Raw genomic sequence first — 18,700 nt, 5'->3', positions numbered from 1 at the left:
GGCTATTACGGCGGAAAAAAAAAGGGAACGCCATTTGCGTTCCTTTTTTTCTTTTTGCTGTAATAGCCTACATAAATATTTACGTAGGCTAAAATGGCAAAAAAAGAGGACACAAATGGCGGCGGCTACAGCGGCCGCCATTTGCGTCCCTGCAGGCTGCCCAGCAGCTGGATGTCCAGCTGTGGGCAGCCCTGGATGGCGGCTCCATGGAATCTCCACAGAGTGGAGCCGGACAGACAGAATTTTGGGGGGAGGGACGGAGCGCTCCCCGCCACCGCGAATCTCACCCTTCAAAAAGGTAAGTGACTTTCGTACATCCCTACAGTGGTGTCATCTCCCCAAGGATCTTGTTGTTCACATAATCAGGTTGCACAAACAGCAAGGGATCCAAGGAAGCAGAACAAGTAGAAGCCTTAGTCATATCCAGACATTATTTTGTCATCGATGTCTGAAAGTATATGAATGATTTTATCACTCATGCACAGCACACTAACCACAGCAGTGTCAGGGTGGACACTGAGCCCATAGAATCCCTGAGTAGTTCTGATTCTGAGGAAGAGGAGCTGCTCCTGGGAGAGGAGCGCGCTCATCTTTCCCAGGGCCAGCAGCTGACAGAGATTCCTCCCACCAGCATTCCTAGTTTAGATAGCAGTCCTGGGAGTGACAGAGCGCGGGAAGCAGACTTGCTGGACGCGCGACACTGACTCACGGAGCGGCGCCAAATGGAGGGCGTGGAAAGGAGGCGTCGTGCCCGGTTGGCGCGCAAACAACGGTTGCACCCAGAGAATCCAAGGGAAAAGGGGAGGGACTCTCCCTAGCCCATAAGTTCAGGGTCTGCCAGTGATTCCCTTTCAAACGGGGACCAACTGTTCCCACTTAGGGCATAGGTACTCTGCTGCTCATATCTAGTTGCTAACAGTAGAGTTGTTAAGTTGTAAAAGAGGAATAAAGCTTTGAAAAGAATCCCTTTGTCTGTGTCTGGACTTGGCTACTGGATTAGACTGAGAGAGGCCTCCAAGGAGCCCTTGACAAGCAGGCCATCAAGGGTTCCTTCATCTCCCCCATGGACCAAGATGTAGTAGACCTGCCACTTGGAACAGCTCTGCACAGGCATAAGAGTGGCGGCGAAGTACACTGTCTTTGCCATCATCATCACCATGGCATAGTCTCTAAGGCAGGGGTAGGCAACTTGTAGGCCAAAACATTTGGAGGTCCACAATTCCCATTATCCTACATCGTTGGCTGTGCTGGCTAGAGCTGATGGGAGCTGTAGACGAAAACGTCTGGAGAGCCACAAGCTGCCCACCCCTGCTCTAAGGTGATATCTGACTTGAATTTGTCAATTGGATTTGTCATGAGACTTCTGCCACTGTTGCTCAATATTGTGGAGATAGGACAGCCCATGTTGGTCCACCTAGTGACCCTATATATCTTGTAGTAGGGATGGCACGGGCACCCTATTCAGTCCAGGAATCCGGTGGACCTGCTCCTGCCTGCACACCCAAGCCCCACTCACCGAGCTCACCCCCTGCCCCCGCTCAATGAATGGCCTGCACTCACCCCAGCAGCCTTGTTGAGCTTTGCAGTCACCATTTTCTGAGAAATGCAATGGCGATCGCAAAAATGCACAAATTTGTGCACACATGAAAATGTGCATTTTGCAAATGCACAGATTTGCGTATGCACGAAAACACACATTTTACAAAAAATGCACATTTTTGTACACACACTAATGTGCGCCTTTGCAAAAATGCACATTTCACACATGAGAACATGTGCATCTGCAAAATGTGCATTTTCGCACATACAAAAACATGCACATTTTGGCAATCGCCTTTTGGGGTTTTTTTTAGAAATGGTGACCACAGAGCTCGACGAGGCTGCTGGGGTGAGAGCAGGTTGCTTGCTGTGAGTGGGAAGGGCTCGAGTGCAGTCCGGGGACTGGCAAGCAGGGGCAGGAGCTGGGCAGGAGTCTGGAAAACCCGGACTGGCGTGAGTTCTCACATCCCTACCTTGCAGAGGACCAGGGGGCAAATACCTGAAGTTCTGCAAGTGGTAGACTATGAGGATTGTTAGCCCTGAATGGGTACATCTGATACTTGATGAAACAGCTGTACAGACATGACCTCATCAATTGTTCTGTTGCCTCCAACACATAGTCAAACAGAAGCTGCCAGTCCTTTGGGGGCCATGCCAGGTCATGCTTCCTAATCCTAACACTTGCTTCACTTGGAGAGTCAGACTTTAATATCCTGTGATATCAGGTCAAGTCCTACCCTATAAAATGTTGGGCTGAAACCAGCTGAAGCCATTCATGGCTATGGCTGCTACCCTATTCACGCTTACTTGGGAGTGGCCTCCATTGAGCATAGAGGGGTATACGTTTCCAGGAAAACACACAAAACACACATGATTGGGTTACACATCCCATTTAAACCAATGGAGTTAATTAGGCATGACAAATGTACATTCCATGGCTTTTCATGGGGCTTAGTCATGACTAGCCAGATGGCAGTGATTGCCTAATGTCTCTGTGTACACGACAGATGACAAAAAGATATCTCAGCATATCAGTGATCTTCTCCTCCCCAAAAGGAGTGGAAATATACTGAAGTACCCCCCCCACACACACACACACAATGAAAAAAGCAATAGAACAAATCTCCCTTTTCCCCCTGATATGGAAACACGCCTGGTTCATCAGCCTTTGCTCCCTGTAATCTATGCCACAGTGCATTCATCTCCAGCTGCAGCTCATCGTAGAGATCCAATCAAGTCCTCTTTTGTTTTGTTATTGTTTCAAATTTCCAGTGAACAGCATCCCATTATGCCGATTACCAGGTGTCACATCACGTTAGCCTACATCACAAAACCAGGCAGGCTAAGGGGGGCCATAGCAACATAATGTGGCACAATGCAATAGGATCCATCAGCCCCCCTTTCCAGACACTCATCCATAAGGAAACTCCACTCTCTCCAGGGGAAGAAAGGGAAGGAGCCTCTGGTCTGCCTTTGAAAAGATAATCAAGGCTATAACTCTGCTGACAGCATTTCTTCCCAATCATGTCATGCTAAGACTCTTAGTCATACGTCAAGCAAGCATATAGGTTTTGTTCATGGATGCTATTCCGTGTTTCAGATTGCAGAGATGATAGTGGGCTTGCTAGCTGTGGCCCCTGTATGGGAGTTGTTGCTTTTTTAAGTAAAGCCAAGAAATAAGCTCCGTACTTCAGCAAAACAGGCAAAGAGACTCAAAGCAATGGCTGCAATACAGCTGCATTTATTGAACTGACAAGTGGGGGCACCACTAAAAAATTTGGACAAACACAAGTGTTGTTCATAAAGGGGGTGCTCTGTCACAAAGCTAAATGAATAGGGATGAGAACACCCCACTCCCCTGAATGAAGCTGCTCTAGAAAGCATCCAGGCTAGTCTGGTTCAAGCCCAAACCAAGCCCTAGACCAGCCTTTCCCAACCTGGGGCCCTCCAAATGTTTTGGACTACTACTCCCAGCTTTCCTGATAAGTGACCATGCTGGCTGGGGCCAGCAAAACCATCTATTTCACACCTATATCCCCCTGAGATCCAGTGTGGTTTCCTTTTCTTCCTCCCACCCACTCTGTATCACACATGCATGCACACTCACACACATATACCGACTCCACATCCATACATTACATACCAATCAGTAGCTAATCTCCAAGCTGTGTATTCCTGTGTGCTCAATATCCTAGGGTGGGCAACTTGTGGTCCTCCCGATGATTTGGCCTACAATGCACAATGCCCCTCAAACACTGGCTATGTTGGCTAGGGCTGATGGGAGTTGTTGGCCAAAACATCTGGAGGGCAAGAAGTTGCCCACTCCTGTCCTTAACAATTCAGTGTCCTCCAACTTCAAGGCCCTGGCTGCTAATGCTTACTCTTCAGTTCCCTCGCATGCAGCCAGGACCATTGGAATCCCTGCCTGTTTGCCTGTTGCAAGGCAACTTCTGCTAGCCCTTCCTTGCTTTCATATAATGATTCCAAAGCCTCTGGGTTTCCTTTGTCTCCTGTAGTTCTTGAGCAGTTGTGGCAGAAGTGTTGTTCTCTACAATGTGCTCCCCCTCAACAGCCACCAAGAATTGCCTGTTGGTAACACCTGATCTGATTGTAGTATCACTGCGTGATATCCAGTACTCTTAGAATCATAGAATAGTAGGATTGGAAGGGGCCTATAAGACCGTCGAGTCCAACCCCCTGCTCAATGCAGGAATCTACATCAAAGCATCCGTTGGCTTTCTGAAAGCAGATCTGCAGGAATGAACAACCTACCCACATCACAGACTGTTCTCCAGAGAATTGTGCTCTGGGAGGACTGAAAATTGGAAATCACAGGACAGGAAGTGGGTTTCATTCTGCATGTATTGGATTCATGCCCAATGTATTAAATATTTTTTAAGGCCAGGTGCATTTTGAAGGACAAGGTTGATCTCTAGTTCTATTCCAAGGTGGCTTTAGCTTCACTTATGATGTCACTAGAACCCTTCTATAGAGTTATAGCTTATAATTCAGAGCTGCCTGTTATTCGATCCTCTATGCATAGCAGTACCTGTCAGGAATTTATTACAAATGTGTTTTTATGCCACACTTTGTAATAGGAAAAGAAAGACCCCAGCTGCCTCTAGTGACCTTTTAATAATCTAAGGGGGCCATTCTGTTAAAAGTTCCATACCAGAGGTGACAAATACCTCCCACTTTGGCTGAATCCAGCCTGTTTGATGCATTTATGTGACCCACATGGCATATTTAGATTCTACAGAACCTCTCCCTCCTTTAAAAAAAAAATAGAGCCATTTTTGTTGTGATGAAAAGGAAACCTCAAAAGGAGAGGGAAGCATAAACACTACTGTAATTACTTCTAGAGGGAGGATCCTGTTATACTTTATAATGAACCTTAAGCTAACCTTTTTTTGATGCCAGTTTAGAAAGCCTGATTCACATAATAGGCTACGATAGATGCTTTAGAGACATTATAACACCCACCTTGAACCAATTGTAGTGGCTTCTGATTTGTTTTCAAGCTCAGTTCAAGCTGCTGGTTTCGACCTATAAATGGCTTGGCACCGGGATATCTGAAGAACTGCCTCTTCCCATATGAGCTTGCCCATCATTTCAGATCTGCAAGGCCCTGCTGTGTTTCCCATCACCAATTAGGTTGGTGGTGGGAACACAAGGCAGGGCATTTTCTGTAGCAGCACCTCAGCTGTGGAACTCACTCCCAAGGGAGGTCAGGCTGGCTCCATTGCTACTGAGTTTCAGACAAGGCAGGAAAACTGTGTTGTTTTGCCAGACCTAGGCAACAGTCACTAGGCAGCTGATTGGGCACCCGTCTGTGTTGAAACACTCTCTCCCGGTCCATTTATGACCAAGGTGTTGAACCTCTTTCAGCCTGAGGGCCGAATTCCTTATGGGAGAAGGTCTCAGGGGCCATATTCCAGTGGTGGGTGGGGCTGAAGGCAAGAGGGGCAGGGCCAAACACCCCCCCCCACACACACACACAGTTTAGCTTCAAGCTCTTTCTGCCAGTAACTAAGCCTTAGGGGGGGCATTTCAACCTTTTAGAACAGGAAAAAAACTGCACAAAAGGGAAACCACCAAACTATTGGTGGTGGGGGAAAGGGGTGTATCCTTCTGGGGAACCCCAGAGGGCCAGATTGGGACTTCAGGTGGGCCAGATTGGGGCCCTGGGTCATAGGTTTTCCACCCCTGATTTACGAGCACAAATCAGGGTGCTGGTGCTTCCCTTTAAAGCCCTACATGGTTTTGATCCCAGGGATTGGTTGGACTGCCTCCCTGCACACTAGTTGGTCCAATCACAGAGACTGCCATGGAGATTGCTCTCTCCCCTGGGTGTCCACACCTCCTGGCAACCAGGGAGAGACATGGGCTTCTCAGTTGTGGTGCCCCACCTTTGGAACACGCTCCCCAGAGGGGCTCCCCAGGCTCCCACACTTGTCAATTTAGCATCAGGCAAATATTTTTTTTCCCAGATTTGTAAAACCCTTTAAGGCACCTTTTATTAGCTATTCCTTCTTTATTATTTCACTGAACATGTCTTATCTGCTGCTATTTGGGGTGTCTGTGATTTTTAATTGATGATGCCTTTCATCATTTTAGGCTTTTGTTGTTTCCGCATGCTGAAGGCTTGCAGGGTAAATAAATAAATTAAATAAAAATAAATAAACAGAGGCCCTGAAGTAGGCTCTGAATAACCAGCTTCTGGCTACTCTCACCATTGTGGAAACTTGGGAAAACATAGAGCAGCCTTCCCTAACCTCTCCATTTGTGTTGAACTACAACTCCCAGCATCCCCTAACCAGCATGCCCTGGCTGTGGGATGCTGGGAGTTGTAGTCCAACACATATAGAGGGCACCAGGTTGGAGAAGGCTGCCATAGAGCTTGGCCTTCTCCAAGGTCACCTGTACCAAGAATGTGTTCCTTCTGGGGCTGTTATGAGATCTGAATGAACATGTTCTCATCTTTACACTGCCCCAGGGCATTATTGATCACGTCCAAAACAAAATAAAGTCATTGAAACATTGATCCAGGTACACCGTAAACTCTGCACTGCCTTATATTACAAATGAGGCTCCGAGGGTGGGGAATGGATCCGCTGATCTTCCGTTAATCTCCCACTGGAAGCCCACATGGAGTTTTTAATCAATCATGGACTGGCTAACAATACTCTCTCGCAATTAATATTAATCAATCTATGAATTCTGTTTTCACATTAAATCAAGTCCATCACATTGAAGCCTAAAATGCAAATGAGCTTCCGCCATGCATTAAAAACATGGTTGTTTGGGCAGGCATTTGTGGTGGGTTAGGGTATTTTTAGAAATACGATGTTGTTGTTTTTTAAAATACTTTTTATTCTATTTTTTATCTTTATAAATGAAATAAACAGTACCAACAACCTAGTCATTATCTACAGTTTCCAACAATACAATATTCTTAGGAAATACAATGTTTTAATGTGGAATTTTATTGTTTAAAACTGTTGTATTATTGTACATCGCCCAGAGTGGCTGGGTGACTGGCCAGATGGGCGATTAAGAAATTTAATAAATAAATAATAATTAAAATGCTAATATCAGCACACATCTGCATCTGAGGGGTCTGGTCATTTGACTAGGTTTTCTCATTTGTTTTGATATGACCAATTGTGGGGATGAGTCTGCATATATATTATTAGCACATGAAAAGAGCAAAGAAGCAATCTGGTAATACACTCTCATCTAGGGATGTATGAGAAATTCATTTCATTTTGTTTTTGATCAGGATTTATCCAATTCACAGCTCCCAAATTGAACACAGATCTGGATGCAATCTACAGTCTAGGTCCATACATTTTCAAGCTTACACTGTAATTTGTGAGCCCCAAAAATGTGTTCGACAGCATGCATACATTTCAAAAATGTGCATGAAAAAAAAATGCATACTTTTGAAAAATGTGCACAAATTCACCATAATCAATGGGGGAAGAATGCATACATTTCAAAGATGCTCACAACTGATGTGAGAAAAATGTTACTGTCTTAACAGTTTTAACCTGGTGCCAAATGTTTTCCACTTTTGGAAAAATGTGGTTTTGTGAACACTCCTCAAAAGGTGGATCTCAGTGTGCAGTCTGGCTGGGGATAAGGTGGGACCACTGAGAGCAGGCATATTGTGTCACCAAAGCAATTTCTAGGACAAGCCTGAAAAACTACATCTCCTTGGTCATAAAGGAGAGTCACCCAAAGCCTCAGAAGGGTCCCACATAAGGAGCAGGAGACTCCAGAGTTCCCCCCAGGAACACAAGGAGCTGCTGGAGGGGCAGGAGGGACCCTGCCCTCAACTGAGAATGCCAGTGTCCAGAAGTAGCATTCAGAAGAACCAGGATAAGAGCAATAGAAGAGTGGCCACACCTACATCCAATACTCACAGCAAAGCAGTGTGGTTGTTAACACATCATGTCCTATCACCCTGGTCCCACCATTATGGCTTTCCTCAGAGGGCCTTGAAATTTGTCCTTTAGCTAAGGTACTGAAAGTTCTCAATGCTGTCAGTGCCACCAAAAAGCCCTTCATCATATACAAGTACTTCAAAACTGGGGTCACATTTCAAAGAACTTAGCTCAGACACACTGGCTCATCTGCATCCAGAAGTAATTTTTCTAAAATGTTACAAAAAGCCATCAGCATGGGTAAGGGGGCTGTGCCAGTTATCACCAGTGATATAGAATCATAGAATCATAGAATAGTAGGGTTGGAAGGGGCCTACAAGGCCATCGAGTCCAACCCCCTGCTCAATGCAGGAATCCAAGTCAGAGCATCCCTGACAAATGGCTGTCCAGCCTCGTCTTGAATGCCTCCAGGGTGGGAGAGCCCACCACCTCCCCAGGTAATTGGTTCCATTGTCGTATTGCTCTTACAGTCAGGAAGTTTTTCCTGATGTTCAGCCGGAATCTGGCTTCAAATCAAAAGTGATATCAAAAACTCTAGCTAATAGGTGCCCATAATATCTGCACAACTGCATTTCAAACTGCACAGATTATTGAAAGTGCCATAGTAGAATGGCAGGGCAGGGTGGGGGGATGAATATGTGAAGAAACTACATTTCCCCAGTAACAGAATTACCTTAGTACTGGGAAAATGTAGTTTTACTAATACTGAAGAAGTTCCTTGAGTGAAGACATCAGGATCCCCTACACCAGTAGTGGATGACTTGTGGCTCTCCAAAGGTTTTAGCCTACAACTCCCATCAACATAGCCAACAGTGAGGGATGACGAGAATTGTAGGCCAAAACATCTGGAGGGCTGCCAGCTCTCCACCCAGTGACAGAGCTTTTGCCATGCTTAAAATTTAGATCTGTTTTATACCAGTGTGTCTTATGACTTTCTACAAAGAATTTTGGGAACTGACATTCATTGAGGAGTGGGCAGTCTCAATCATCATCATCATCATCAATTTTACTGATTGATTGATTTCTATGCTGCCCAATAGCCAAAGCTCTCTGAACAGTTCATAACAATTCACAAGATTTTAAAAAATCTAGCATAGAATTTCAATATACAAAATTTAAAACAATTTAAACAGATAAGAACAATTTCAATAAAATACTAGACTTGTTAAGACAGCAGACACAGATGCCCTATCATATGCCATTAAATGACTGGGAATAGAGGACAGTCTTAACCTGGTGCCAAAAAAATGACAGTGTTGGCACCAGGTGGGCCTCAGTGGGGAGATCATTCCATAATTGGGGGGCCATTTCTGAAATGGCCCTTTCTCTTGCTGCCATCTTCTGAGTCTCCCTTGGAGGTGCCACTTAGAGGAAGGCCTCAGAAGTTTATCCAGGTAGGTTCAGGACAGGAGAGCCGCTCCATTAGGTATTGCGGTCCTGAGCCATGTAAGGTTTTTTAGGTTAAAGCCAGCACCTTGACTCGGGGCCAGAAACATGCAAGAAGACCAGAACTGGTATTATATGCTCAGACCTTCTGGTCCCTGATATTAATCTGGCTGCTGCATTTTGCACAAGCTGCAGCTTCTGAACAGTCTTCAAGGGCAGCCCCATGTAGCCTGCATTGCAATAATCTAACTTGGAGGTTACCAGAGCATAGAAGATTACTGAAGCCAGGTTATCCCTGTCCAGATACAGGCATAGCTGGGCCACTAACCGAAGCTGCTAAAAGGCACTCCGTGCCACTGAGGCTACCTGAGCCTCAAGTAACAGAGCTGGCCTCAGGAGAACCCCCAAGCTATGACTCTGCTCCTTCAAGGGGAGTGCAGCCTCATCCAGAACAGGTTGAGCACCCTTCATCCAGTCAGAAGAACCACCCACTAACAGCATCTCCATCTTGACTGGATTGAGCTTCAGTTTGTTAGCTCTCATCCAGTCCATTGTCTCAGTCAGGCACTGATTTAGCACATCCACAGCTTCACCTGATGAGGACGAAAAGGAGAAGCAGACCTGTGTGTCATCAGCATATTGATGGAAACACACTCCAAAATTCTGGATGACCCCACTCAGTGGTTTAATATAGAAGTTGAATAGCATGGGGGACAAAACCAACCCCATGCTAGAGAATCCATGGGACTGAGCAATATTCCCCAAGCACCACCTTTTGGAGCTGACCATCCAAGTAGGAGTGGAACCACTGTAATGGAATACACCCCCCACTCCCAGCTCAGACAGTCAGTCATCCCAGAAAGTTACCATGGTTGATGGTGTCAAAAGTCACCAAGAGATCCAGCAGTATCAACAGGATCACACTCCCCCTTTCTCTCTCCTAACATAGGTCATCATACAGGGCGACTAAGGCTGTTTCCATCCCAAAACCTGGCCTGAGCCCTGACTAAAATGGATTCAGATAATCAGTCTCATCCAAGAGTGCTTAGAGCTGGTTGGCCACAACCTGCTCAAGGAGCTTGCCCAGGAAAGGGACATTTGCCACTAGCCTAAAGTTGTTAATATCTTCCGGGTCCAGAGAGGATTTCTTCAGGGGTGGTCTCACTGCAACCTCTTTCAGGCTGGCCAGGACCACTTCCTCTTGCAAGGAGGCATTAATAATTTCCCTGGCCCAGCCGGCTGTTCCCTCCCTGCTGTTTTTTATAAGCCAAGAGGGGCAAGGATCCTGTATGGAAGTGGTTGCACAAATCTGTCCAAGCACCTTGCCCACCTTTTCAAGCTGTACCAACTAAAACTCATCCAAGAAAACTGGACAAGACTGTGCTCTGATACCGCACTGATGCCTAGCCTCCCTAGCTGAATGACAGATCCCTGAGGAGAGGGAATGACTTAAATAATTTAAGTCTGTGATACAGATATGCCCCAAATCAAAAACAACCCAATTTTCTTGAAAAGCCCTTAATCAGAAGAGTGGTAATGTTGACTGTGCAACTCTAAGCACTGTATTTTATTTTATTCTTTTAACTGTTCATAATCCACCCAGAGAACATTTGTTAATGGGTGGCTTTAAAAATATAATAAACAACATACATGTCTACTCAGAAGTAAGTCCCATTAAATTCAATAGGGCTTACTCCCAGGTAAGTGGACCTCGGATTGCAGCCTGAAAGAACTGACTGTTTTCTTGGTCTCTCCTGTGTACACACACACTTTCCCTCCCATGACATACCAACAGGTGGACTCATTAAAAACACGGAAATATTAATATAATTAGGCTTTGCTGCCTGAACACAAAACAGGAATGCACTCTTTCACTGAAATGCTCTTCTGCACCAAACAGCAAGAATAACCCAGCAAGAACAACTTGTGCTGCATATTTTCAAGATCAAAAACAAAGGAACACCAAAAAAAATGACCCCTCTTTCTTTCAAAAAAGTACTCTTATACAGGTTAGCACAGACCCGATTAAGTGGCTATTAAGTGAAATAGAGATACAAGCAGGTTAATAGGTCATCTCATGCAAGCAGAAATGTATTCCAAGTGACAGAAAAGGACATTATATTGAACCACTTATTTGAAGGACCTATAAGCAGGTCTGTAAGGCAACTTTCTATATTGTTTTGCCCATATTGTAAGGCCAGATTATATAACATTCTACAGAGAAGAAGAAGAATGTATGGAAGGAGCAGAATAAATAAGGCAGGGTCACCCCTTACTAATGGCAGCTGAAATTCGGAAAGATTTTCTGGAAGATAATCTGGTCAAAAGTACCATTTTGGATTGCGATAAAGTAAAAGAGATTTCAGTGGGAAGGAAGTGAGATTCACAGCAAGATTCAAAGGCCTGCTCTTATTAGATATACAAGATTAAATTGCAAGAAAGCAGTAAATTTGAAGAGTATTTGTTATGGTTACTTATTCTTACCTTACAGTAACTACAGTAACAAATACTGGACACATACACCCCTTTTCAAGAAGCAAAGGGTCGTGTATTTTTCGTATGCATGCCCAGTACCTAAGCCCATATGCAGCTGCAAACTGCATGTTTGTTTGGAAATAAGTCCCTCTGTCTTCAGTGAGATTTCATCCTGTCAAACGTGCATAGGGCAGCGGCCTTGACTGTTGATCAAATTGTAGGACTAGTGAGTTAGCCACCCATATACAGGTGTTCCGAATGAATAATTGCATAGGGCAGGGGTGTTGAAGCTCTTTCAACCCAAGGACCAAATTCATTTTCAGAGACACTCTCTGAGGCCGCATTCCAGTGGTGGGTGGGGCCAAATGCAAGAGAGGGTGGGGCCAAAATGCCAGGATATTATAGCCTTAGGAGAGGCATTTCAACCTTTTAGAATGGGGAAAGATCTGCACAAAAGCTCGGAAACTACTGAACAAGTGGTGGCCAGGGGAAATGGTATGGGGCCAGGGAAAGGGGACATGGCCATCTAGGGAACCACAGAGAGCTGGATTGGGACCCCAGCAGGCCTGAGGTTCATCACCCCTGGGATAGGGTCTGAAACACAGTAGGGACAGGAACACTGTCCCTTTCCCCTCTGTGGTGCGTGCTGATGCACACGGTATGGGGTTTTATTTGTATTGATGATTCATTGATTTATGTACTTTTTAAAGAATATTGATGATTCTTCCTGTCTCAGAATGGAACTTGTGAAATGGCAGCCTATGGGTCACATTTGCTGCAAGTTTCATTATTTCCTCAAATGCATTTTTAATTATTGATTGTGGGAGTCAATGCTGCAGGAGCTACTCTCAACTGGATCACTCACAAGACCTACAGGTGGGAGCAAGCAGTCTACCATGAAATGGCCCTTATTTATTTTTATTTAAGGAAATGTATCTCCCACCTTTTCACTGTAATCACAGTGTGCAGGGCAGCTTACAGCAATGTAAAGCCACAGAATAAATCACAATCGGTAACAATACAACAACAAATCAAGAAATGCCCATCCACACAATTTCTGCATGGCCAAAATACAGACTTCTGACATCAAGTGTGCCCTGGCACAAATTGTGGGATGTTTATTTATTTATTTATTAAATTTATTAATCGCCCATCTGACTGGTCACCCAGCCACTCTGGGCGATGTACAACCCACCATAAAACAATTTAAAACAATAAAATTTTACCATATTTTTTTTTTTTAAATACCCTAACCCACCCCAAATGCCTGCCTGAACAACCATGTTTTTAATGCACGACGGAAGCTCATTAAAGAGGGGGCATGACGGAGTTCCCTAGGGAGGGAGTTCCACAGAGTGGGGGCCACCACAGAGAAGGCCCTCTCCCTCGTCCCCACCAGTCTAGCTGTCCTGGCTGATGGGACAGAGAGAAGGCCATCCGAGGCTGATCTTGTTAAGCGGCCTGTCTGGTGCTGCTGGAGGCGCTCCTTAAGATAGGCTGGGCCGGAACCATATAGGGTTTTAAAGGTCAAAACCAACACCTTGAATTTGGCCCGGAAAACAACTGGTAACCAGTGCAACTCCTTCAGCACTGGAGTGATGTGATCTCGCCGGCGGCTGCCTTTAATCAGGCGAGCCGCCGCATTCTGTACCAGCTGCAGCTTCCGAACCGTCTTCAAGGGTATATTATTGGCATATACCAGAGTTGGCAATGCCATCTAATCTAATGTCATTGCCATCCAAGGTGAAACAGTTGATGAGGAATGGGGCCTTTAAGAAAACAACATACATTTGTACTTTGACATAAAGCTAAAATGCAGGCAACAAAAAGGGAAGAATTCTCATAGCAATGCAACAAGATCACTAGTTAAGGGGAAATGGGAACTCACTGACTACTGACCTTAGCATATTATGGATTAGGGTGTGGAACTATTACAATAAAATAGCCTGAGGAGAAGCTAACTATTGAGCAGTTTGGATATATAAGTTAAAAAGCTGAATCATAGCCGGAATGAAATATGCATCTGCATTTGACTGGAATGCGTTCAGAAGCTTGACGGGTTTCCATGTATGAGATAGCAAGGAAAGCATGGTGCCATAACATCTTTTCTAAAAATGGGATCCCTTGTTTGTGGCATTTGCTCAGTACATTTGTACATACCTAATCATGGTCTCCCAAATTAGCTGAACAGAGCCTTCTTCGTGATGGGCCCCTCCTTCTCCTAAAGGAGAAAAAGAGGACAAAAGATGGCATATTTTTACATAAAATGAGAATACGCTATTTATAGGTATAAATAAACATGTAGAGCTAATTATTATAATTTAAATAGAAATACAGTACATCTCACCATAGTGGGGGAGGCAGTGATCCGGTGACCTGTGTGCCTGCTCAGTCTTCTGTCCAGGTACATACTGGCGATAGGCTACTTCAAGGCCCTGCCTGCCCTCCCAACTTCGGGTTCTTTATCTTTAAACTAGAGTTGGACTGGGCAGCCATTCCAATAGAGGACGGTCCTCTGTAAAGTAGGACACATAATCACCGTATAAAGAGGACTTCTTGCCTTAGCTCTCTTGGCATTCTCATAAAAATGGTTACGATCTCTTTGGAGGGTGGCTGTTCATTTGTCTGTCTGAATAATTTTATTTATTCATTCATTTTTTTCTATACCGCCCAATAGCCGAAGCTCTCTGGGTGGTTCAGAAAAACTAAAACCACAAAGCGCAACATAAAACAATATAAAATATGAAAGCTTAAAACCACAAAATAACAGGACAACCAGAATAAAACCTAGCAGCAATGCGGAGATTTAAAATACATATTGAAAACACCAGAGCTAAAAGTTTAGGAAGCTAAAATGCTAAAATACTGGGACAATAAAAAAGTCTTCACCTGGCGCCGGAAAGAGTACGATGTAGGCACCAGGGAAACCTCTCTGGGAAGCTCATTCCACAGCCAGGGTGCCACAACAGAAAAGGCCCTCTTCCTGGTAGCCACCCGCCTCACTTCCTTTGGTGGGAGCTCCCAGGAAGGACCCCCAAGGATGATCTTAAGGTCCAGGCAGGCATATATGTGAAGAGGTGATCCTTCAGATAACCTGGCCCAAAGCCATTAAGGGCTTTGAATGTTAATACCAGCACTTTGAATCGGGCCCGGAAATGGACTGGCAGGCAGTGAAGCTGGAAAAGTATCGGCGTAATGTGATCTCATTGGCCAGTGTTAACAGTCTTGCTGCCCTATTTTGGATGGCTGAAGTTTCTGGACCGTTTTCAAAGGCAGCCCCACGTATAACGCATTGCAGTAATCCAGACGAGAAGTTATCAGAGCATGGATAACTGTAGCTAGGCTGCCTCTGTCCAGATAAGGGCATAGCTGGTATCAGCCTAAGCTGATATAGGGGCTGCTTGACTTGCTATTTTTTATTCAGTTTGACTTCCAATAGATCTGTTTTACTGAGGACATCTTTTAACCATCTGAATACCAGTTGCTGGGGAACATGAACAGGATGCTGCTGCTGCAGTCATGTCCTGCTTGTGAGCTTCCCAGTGGGACATCTGGTTGGCCACTGTGGGGACAGAATGCTGGACTAGATGGGTCTTTGGTCTGATCCAGCAGGGCTCTTCATAGGTTCTTATATTGGTAGCTGCTGTACTTTGGCTAAATGGCAGGACAGAATTTTTCAAATACACGCATGCATGCACTCATGCTCGCACGCGCGCGCGCCTACACACACACACACACTACCGTGCACATCTGACCTTTGAATATGTTCACATAGACTTCTGCATAGGCTAACCATATTTCCTTGAGACAAAAACAGGACATTGGGATGACAAAAGCGGGACGTCCGGGGTTATGTAATACTCTGTATTCATGAAAAAGTAAGACGATAACAAAAGTTTTATTCAAGAAAGAATCTCTATGGGCGGAATGATGGTAGAAATAACAGTGAGACTCACCCTCCTGGCTCCCACATGCTGAATGGGGCTCAGCGGCCACCCCTTGAATTCCCTGCCACTGCAAAGCAAGGGGGCGGTGCCTGATCGTCGCCAGCTCAAGAAGCCTGGCCCTGGTTGGACAAAGGAAATGGGACTTCCTTTTTCGTCACACTAGTAGTTTTACTGCACGCATTGATTAGCATAGAGCCTTATGATAAACGCGTTCAGTTTTTTACAAAAAATTAAAAACGGGACAAAATTGACATTTATATTAAAATGACGGGATGGTCAGGAAATATGAAAAAACGGTACTGTCTCGTTTAAAACGATACATATGGTCAGCCTACCTTTTGGAAATGTTTGGAAATATACCAAGTGAGACAAATACTTTTTTAAAAATCTTGCCATTACTAAACAAATAAGCATGTGTAGAGGCCTAGGAATCGGCAAGTCTGTCAAGCTCAGTCCTGTCGAGTTTGTCATTTTCTCACTGCCAAGCTCATTCTGTCCTGTTTCCATGTGAACATTCCCCCCCACCTCCCCTGCAGAAATTCATACAGATGTGCGCATTTCTCTAAATGTGTGCATTTCTCAATTGTGAGCATTTTTGTATGCGTGACCCATTGACTAAAGTGTGTTTGTGTGCATTTTAGAAAGGCGCACCTTTTCCTTTGTGCATTTTTTCAAATGTGCGCATGCTGTCGAATGCATTTTGTTTTGTTTTGCGGAATGTACTGCAAATGTATTGACATTTATATTATGCAAATTGACATTTATATTATGCAAGTGTATTGACATTTATATTATGCAAATGTATTGACATTTATATTAAAACGACGGGACGGTCGGGAAATATGGGAAAAAACGGTACTTTCCCATTTAAAACGGTACGTATGGTCAGCCTACTTGTGCACCACATCACATCCATTCTCATTGCAGATGGGTGTTGTGACCCAGTGCCCATGTAGTGGACACGATCCTTACGAAGTAGCAGGAGGAGTGCCACCTCCAGGTTTTGAGGGCCTCTGGGCAAGATACCCTCAGTGGGCCCCCTCCCTGAGTGAGTCTGCCTTCTCACCACCATTGCCAATAGCTGCTATGAAAAGCCTCATTAATACCCAAGCCAGTGAGCAACTCAGCTCCTGCTTCTCACCGCCAGCATTGTTTGGGCCAGAGTGAAAGGCAGGTGAACAAGCCAGTTGCAACAGTGAAGAGGAGAAGTAACTTTAGGGGGCTCTTGTCAGTGGGCCCTTGCTGGTCCCTGGTCCCTCGGTAGATGCCCAGACATACCTGTCCTTGGCACCAGCCCTGAGCAGGAGTAATTTCATGACAGTTTTCTCTCATGTCACACTGCTGCTGACTAAAAAAAGAAACAGAAAAGACAGTATTCTATTGTTTTGCCTTTACTAATTTGAGTGAAATCAGTACTAACGCAACCAACCCCTACTCCTCTTTGGCTAAAATCGTATAGCCCCTTACTTGGGAGTAAGCTCCGCTGAACTCAGTGGGACTTAGTTTCAAATCAACATGCATAGGATTGCACCATTAATTAATCTATGAGAAGAGAATTCTGTATCGGTAAATGGTAACATGATTACTTCACGACCCTGTCATTCCCTCCCGACTACAAGATTTCATTTTAATGTTTTCATAAAGGCATGGACAAATGTTTAGATAATTTCCCCCACAAGTTACATTTGACTTGAGATGGAGTAGAATTAATGTGAGCAATGAATAATTCAAGACGCATCCCTTTGTACGGGTACAAAACAGAAAACGGACTGACATTTGCTGCATTGAAAATGAACATGTTGAAGTCCGGCCTTTAAGGCTGGCTCAAACAATACCTTTTTGTTTGAGCCCATTTTAAGGACTTGACCTGAACATAGTCATTTTCGCTATAGGAAATGTCATTCTTTCTTAGTAAGAATACTGAAGTCTGATTAATGAACTTTTAACATGTTCATTTTTACTACGTTTTCACACACACAACCAAATACCGCAGATAGGTGCCTATTTATAATTATAATAACAACAACAACATCTGTATAGTGCTATCAAGTGTTTAGATGAATTATGTTTACATGTAAGTTGTAATCCTTACAACACGGATGTAAGACAGTGCTTCTCAGATATGCTGGTGGTTCCCAATGTTATCCAGAGTTACACAATGTGGGGCTTTTTTTCTCCCATTTCCAGGGGTGTTTTTTCTAGAGATGGCAGAGAATTCTGCCACGGACTCCAGTGAGGCTGGATTCTTTAGAATCCGCCTCCCCAGAGTCTCTGGCGCAACAGACTGCTCCCTCCACCACCCTGCGAAGTCCCCTCAGACCAGATCCTACCTGCCTCTGGCAGGTCCGGATCTGGCTGCTGCAGTCTCCTGCTCCGGTGTGCAGCCACGAATGGCGTCCTGCATAGGGGATGCCATTTGCATCCCTCCTTTAGCCATGATAGGCTACGTAAATATTTACGTAGCCTATCACGGCAAAGAGCAGGGACACAAATAGCATCCGCTACACCATTTGCGTCCCTGCTTTAGCCGTGATAGTCTACGTAAGTATTTACATAGCCTATCATGGCTACAGGGGGGATGCAAATGGCGTCCCCTATGCAGGACGCCATTTGCGGCCGCAGCAGCCCGGCAGCAGATGGAGGTCCGGCTGTGGATGGGCCCGGCTGGTGGCTCTGCAGAGCCGCTGCGGAGTGGCGCCAGCCAGGGAGGATTCCGGGGGGGAGGAAAGGATTGCCTCCCCCCCCAGCGGGCCCCCCACAGATGCAGGTGAGTGGGTTTCATACACCCCTGGTTTTTTCTGTCACTAGGCCAACAACACACCGTTATCATTGTGCAACTCCTTTAAGAGGCAGGCTCCCTCTCTCCCTCCTTCCATATCAGCCTTCCCCAATTGCTGCCCTCCA

At 45.1% G+C, this 18,700-nt stretch overlaps 1 protein-coding gene across 6 annotated transcripts in view; it reads right to left on the bottom strand.

Moving 5' to 3' along the window:
- Positions 1 to 18,700, bottom strand: part of LOC146350733 (uncharacterized) — a 134,416-nt gene that overhangs the window by 54,987 nt on the left and 60,729 nt on the right. For 4 of the 6 annotated variants that reach the window (XR_014788876.1, XM_084841898.1, XM_084841900.1 and 1 more), the window contains exon 3: positions 14,010 to 14,070. Coding sequence is in view for 3 of the 6 variants with exons in the window: in XM_084841898.1 (XP_084698024.1) it covers positions 14,010 to 14,070 (61 nt within the window). In the remaining 3 variants the exon portion in view is untranslated. Of the gene's footprint in view, positions 1 to 14,009; positions 14,071 to 14,196; positions 14,365 to 18,700 lie in introns of all 6 variants that reach the window. The other 2 variants (XR_014788877.1, XR_014788875.1) reach the window with 1 other exon arrangement.

Source organism: Heloderma suspectum, chromosome 3, assembly GCF_057233095.1.
Source record: "Heloderma suspectum isolate Gila_16-S chromosome 3, 16-S_ref, whole genome shotgun sequence".
Classification (NCBI taxonomy): Eukaryota; Metazoa; Chordata; class Lepidosauria; order Squamata; family Helodermatidae; genus Heloderma; species Heloderma suspectum.
This window is presented reverse-complemented; position numbering and strand designations above follow the sequence as displayed.